Source organism: Hypanus sabinus, chromosome 6, assembly GCF_030144855.1.
Source record: "Hypanus sabinus isolate sHypSab1 chromosome 6, sHypSab1.hap1, whole genome shotgun sequence".
Taxonomy (NCBI): Eukaryota; Metazoa; Chordata; class Chondrichthyes; order Myliobatiformes; family Dasyatidae; genus Hypanus; species Hypanus sabinus.
This window is the reverse complement of record NC_082711.1, coordinates 183,004,503-183,010,502: the sequence shown is the minus strand read 5'-3', so window position 1 is coordinate 183,010,502 and position 6,000 is coordinate 183,004,503. Positions and strand designations below refer to the sequence as shown.

General features: G+C 46.8%; 1 protein-coding gene across 2 annotated transcripts in view; it reads left to right on the top strand.

The window, feature by feature from the left end:
• The first annotated feature begins 361 nt into the window (after positions 1–361).
• The window catches only part of LOC132396204 (uncharacterized), a 64,224-nt gene continuing 58,585 nt past the window's right edge, over positions 362–6,000 (top strand). For both annotated transcript variants that reach the window (XM_059973786.1, XM_059973787.1), the window contains exon 1: positions 362–712. In XM_059973786.1, coding sequence (XP_059829769.1) covers positions 390–712 — 323 coding nt within the window. In that variant the 5' untranslated portion in view covers positions 362–389. The remainder of the gene's footprint in view (positions 713–6,000) is intronic.

Genomic DNA, 6,000 nt, shown 5'->3' with positions numbered 1-6,000 from the left:
GAATCTCAAGTGATGAGATCAAAAAGCACGAGAGGGCTGATTCGCCCACTGCCCGCATAATCTCAACCTAACCTATCAGTGACACGCTCTTCATTCTCCCGGCCCAAGAAAGGCCAATAAGAAAACCCAGATATTTTATCTTAAAAATTGACATAGAAGTTGGAGATTAAGACCAACCCCTGACATAATTAATTAAGTAATTGATAAATCACCAGCAGAGGTGACGAATTTATCTAGGTTATATAACCCCATCATGCCCATAGAACAATGAAGTAATGGGTTGAACCCTACAGTCATAATAAACCAATATAATTTAAACAGAGGAATAATTTGTGATCTCACCTACTAGGGGTTATGAAATTAGAAATGAAAAATTCATAGTTAAAAGAATGGAGGGGTCCACCAACCCTGAGGGACAATTAGCAGCTAATGTACCTTTAAGGGCTGAGCAAACAAGGTGGACCGGTTTCTTAGCAACAGCCAGGTTTGCAGCAGGTGGACAATTAGGTTTTAGTATAACATTAGTTAAAAGAGGCCCTGCGGGGGGGAGGAAGGTGAGGGACGTTTTAACTGGACAGCAGTACTGTCTGGGTTTAGAGACTCCACAGAAGACCCGAGTGACGGACGAGAGTCGAGTTGGACCTCCCGGTCGGGAATCACGCTTTTTTGAAGGCAATCCGTTGGAGTCGAAATCGCAGACGCAAGACAAGCAGTAGGAACATTATTCTTTTATTTATTGTCTTACTTACATTATTGTCTTAATGATGTGGAAAGGCAAAGATAGGAGAGGTTGTGTGGATCGATACCTGCCAGGTGGGCGAGTGGATAACTCCGGTTACTACCGGGACCCCAGTGCCCCTGGGGATTCCTTCTTAACCACGGTCAGGTTAATTTATAAAATAGTCCAGAACCTTCATTATGTGAAAATTCTGGAAAAATAGTCCCAACTACCAAAGGGAATTATGAAGCAGGCCCACAGATTCTCCGCATGGCCTGAATGAGGCCCAAGGAGCTAGGCCGCCCTGGAGTTAAACCCTTAGAAGTAGTATGACCTGCACAATTTTATGCCTTTCGTTGTCTGGTCTAGGGGTAATACATACGCCAAGCTTGATCGCCTTGTCTGAGCCATCTCAGGGAGGGTGTCGCCTTTCATTGTCTGGTCCAGGGGTAATACACACGCCAAGCTTGATCGCCTTGGCGGAGCCGTCTCGGGGAGGGTGTGTGATGTAAAAGCTCGAAACACCTGACGATCCGAGAGTGCATTACTGATGATGTGTCCTGGGACATGATAATGAAAGGTTTCGATTTTCCCATACAAGCCTAGCTGGCTTAGCAGCTCAGACTTCAAATTCTGCAGACTAACCTCTGCCAGCTAAACATATAGATCCACCAGCCCTACACTTAAACCTAATCCTAAAGTCCAAAAGGGGCACACACCCCCACAAACCTTAGGCAAATTCCAAGAGGGGTAGACACCCCCACAAACCCTAGGCAACTTCCAAGGGGGGCACACACCCCCACAAACCCTAGGCACTCCCCGATTAACCCTTGCTAAATCCCCATAAATCGGATATTCTATGTCGAGAGGGGTAGGATTCAACAAGGGCAAGTGTGGGACCTGGTTAATGAAGGCGTGGGCCAGATCAAAGTGGCAGGGTGATGTGAAACAGAATCTCAAGTGAGGAGATCAGAAATCACAAGAGGGCTTTTTAGCCCACTGCCCGCATAATCTCAACCTAACCCTAACCCTAACCCTAATGCGGCCCTGGCTTCAGCCCCACGGACCCTAAGAATAGCAGCTCATATTCCAAACTCTGCAGCCTAACCCCTCCCAGCCAAACATAAACATCCACCAGCCCTACACACAAACCTAACCCTAAAGTCCAAAGGGGGCACACAGCCCCACAAAAACCTAAGCCTACCCCGATTAACCCCTACTAGACTCCCACAAACCGGACCAAACATATACATCCACCAGCCCAACACTCAAACCTAACCCTAAGATCCAAAAGGGGCACTCACCCCCACAAACCCTAGGCACTTCCCGATCAACCCTGGCTTCAGCCCACAAACCCTAAGCACATCCCGATTGACCCCTGCTAAACCCCCACATACCCGATATATATCTCCACCAGCCCAGCACACAAACCTAATCCTAAAGTCCAAAAGGGACACACCCCCCACAAACCCTAGGCATTCCCCGATTAACTTTTGATATTCTGAGAAGGGTAGGATTCAACAAGGGCAAGTGTGGGACCTGGTTAATGAAGGCGTGGGCCAGATCAAAGTGGCAGGGTGATGTGAAACAGAATCTCAAGTGAGGAGATCAGAAATCACAAGAGGGCTTTTTAGCCCACTGCCCGTATAATTTCAACCTAACCTATCAGTGACACGCTCTTCATTCTCCCGGCCCCAGAAAGGCCAATAAGAAAACCCAGATATTTTATTTCACCTATTAGGTGTTAAAAAATTCATAGTTAAAAGAATGGAGAGGTTCACCAATCAGCAGCTAATGTACCTTTAAGGGCTGAGGTGAGCCGGTCTCCTAGCAACAGCCAGGTTTGCAGCAGGTGGACAATTAGGTTTTAGTATCACATTAGTTAAAAGAGGCCCTGCGGGGGGAAGAAGGTGAGGGATGTTTTAACTGGATAGCAGTACTGTCTGGGTTTAGAGACTCCACAGAAGACCCGAGTGACGGACGAGAGTCGAGTTGGACCTTCCGGTCGGGAATCACGCTTTTTTGAAGGCAATTGGTTGGAGTCGAAATCGCAGACGCAAGATAAGCAGTAGGAACATTATTCTTTTATTTATTGTCTTACTTACATTATTGTCTTAATGATGTGGAAAGGCAAAGATAGGAGAGGTTGTGTGGATCGATACCTGCCACGTGGGCGAGTGGGTATCTCTGGTTAGTGTCCCTGGGGATTCCTTCTTAACCACGGTCAGGTTAAAAATAGTCCAGAACTTTCATTATGTGAAAATTCTGGAAAAATAGTCCCAACTACCTAAGGGAATTAAGAAGTAGGCCTACAGATTCTCCGCATGGCCTGAGTGAGGCCCAAGGAGCTAGGCCGCCCTGGAATTAAACCCTTAGAAGTAGTATGACCTGTACAATTTTGTGCCTTTCGTTGTCTGGTCTAGGGGGTAGTACATACGCCAAGCGTGATTGGCTTGGTTTAAGCCATTTCAGGGGAGGTGTCGCCTTTCATTGTCTGGTCCAGGGGTAATACACACGGCAAGCTTGATCAACTTGACGGAGCCGGCTCGGGGAGGGTGTCTAATGTAAAGGCTCGAAACACCCGACGATCCGAGAGTGCATTACTGATGATGTGTCCTGGCACATGATAATGAGAGGTTTCGATTTTCCTATACAAGCAGCTGGCTTAGGAGCTCAGACTTTAAATTCTGCAGACTAACCTTTGCCAGCTAAACATATAGATCCACCAGCCCTACACTTAAACCTAATCCTAAAGTCCAAAAGGGGCATACACCCCCATAAATAGGCAAATTCCAAGAGGGGTAGTCACCCCCATAAACCCTAGGCAACTTCCAAGGGGGGCATACACCCCCACAAACCCTAGGCATTCCCCGATTAACTTTTGATATTCTGAGAGGGGTAGGATTCAACAAGGGCAAGTGTGGGACCTGGTTAATGAAGGCGTGGGCCAGATCAAAGTGGCAGGGTGATGTGAAACAGAATCTCAAGTGAGGAGATCAGAAATCACAAGAGGGCTTTTTAGCCCACTGCCCGCATAATTTCAACCTAACCTATCAGTGACACGCTCTTCATTCTCCCGGCCCCAGAAAGGCCAATAAGAAAACCCAGATATTTTATTTCACCTATTAGGTGTTAAAAAATTCATAGTTAAAAGAATGGAGAGGTTCACCAATCAGCAGCTAATGTACCTTTAAGGGCTGAGGTGAGCCGGTCTCCTAGCAACAGCCAGGTTTGCAGCAGGTGGACAATTAGGTTTTAGTATCACATTAGTTAAAAGAGGCCCTGCGGGGGGAAGAAGGTGAGGGACGTTTTAACTGGATAGCAGTACTGTCTGGGTTTAGAGACTCCACAGAAGACCCGAGTGACGGACGAGAGTCGAGTTGGACCTTCCGGTCGGGAATCACGCTTTTTTGAAGGCAATTGGTTGGAGTCGAAATCGCAGACGCAAGATAAGCAGTAGGAACATTATTCTTTTATTTATTGTCTTACTTACATTATTGTCTTAATGATGTGGAAAGGCAAAGATAGGAGAGGTTGTGTGGATCGATACCTGCCACGTGGGCGAGTGGGTAACTCTGGTTAGTGTCCCTGGGGATTCCTTCTTAACCACGGTCAGGTTAAAAATAGTCCAGAACTTTCATTATGTGAAAATTCTGGAAAAATAGTCCCAACTACCTAAGGGAATTAAGAAGTAGGCCTACAGATTCTCCGCATGGCCTGAGTGAGGCCCAAGGAGCTAGGCCGCCCTGGAATTAAACCCTTAGAAGTAGTATGACCTGTACAATTTTGTGCCTTTCGTTGTCTGGTCTAGGGGGTAGTACATACGCCAAGCGTGATTGGCTTGGTTTAAGCCATTTCAGGGTAGGTGTCGCCTTTCATTGTCTGGTCCAGGGGTAATACACACGGCAAGCTTGATCAACTTGACGGAGCCGGCTCGGGGAGGGTGTCTAATGTAAAGGCTCGAAACACCCGACGATCCGAGAGTGCATTACTGATGATGTGTCCTGGCACATGATAATGAGAGGTTTCGATTTTCCTATACAAGCAGCTGGCTTAGGAGCTCAGACTTTAAATTCTGCAGACTAACCTTTGCCAGCTAAACATATAGATCCACCAGCCCTACACTTAAACCTAATCCTAAAGTCCAAAAGGGGCATACACCCCCATAAATAGGCAAATTCCAAGAGGGGTAGTCACCCCCATAAACCCTAGGCAACTTCCAAGGGGGGCATACACCCCCACAAACCCTAGGCATTCCCCGATTAACTTTTGATATTCTGAGAGGGGTAGGATTCAACAAGGGCAAGTGTGGGACCTGGTTAATGAAGGCGTGGGCCAGATCAAAGTGGCAGGGTGATGTGAAACAGAATCTCAAGTGAGGAGATCAGAAATCACAAGAGGGCTTTTTAGCCCACTGCCCGTATTTCAACCTAACCTATCAGTGACACGCTCTTCATTCTCCCAGCCCCAGAAAGGCCAATAAGAAAACCCAGATATTTTATTTCACCTATTAGGTGTTAAAAAATTCATAGTTAAAAGAATGGAGAGGTTCACCAATCAGCAGCTAATGTACCTTTAAGGGCTGAGGTGAGCCGGTCTCCTAGCAACAGCCAGGTTTGCAGCAGGTGGACAATTAGGTTTTAGTATCACATTAGTTAAAAGAGGCCCTGCGGGGGGAAGAAGGTGAGGGACGTTTTAACTGGATAGCAGTACTGTCTGGGTTTAGAGACTCCACAGAAGACCCGAGTGACGGACGAGAGTCGAGTTGGACCTTCCGGTCGGGAATCACGCTTTTTTGAAGGCAATTGGTTGGAGTCGAAATCGCAGACGCAAGATAAGCAGTAGGAACATTATTCTTTTATTTATTGTCTTACTTACATTATTGTCTTAATGATGTGGAAAGGCAAAGATAGGAGAGGTTGTGTGGATCGATACCTGCCACGTGGGCGAGTGGGTAACTCTGGTTAGTGTCCCTGGGGATTCCTTCTTAACCACGGTCAGGTTAAAAATAGTCCAGAACTTTCATTATGTGAAAATTCTGGAAAAATAGTCCCAACTACCTAAGGGAATTAAGAAGTAGGCCTACAGATTCTCCGCATGGCCTGAGTGAGGCCCAAGGAGCTAGGCCGCCCTGGAATTAAACCCTTAGAAGTAGTATGACCTGTACAATTTTGTGCCTTTCGTTGTCTGGTCTAGGGGGTAGTACATACGCCAAGCGTGATTGGCTTGGTTTAAGCCATTTCAGGGGAGGTGTCGCCTTTCATTGTCTGGTCCAGGGGTAA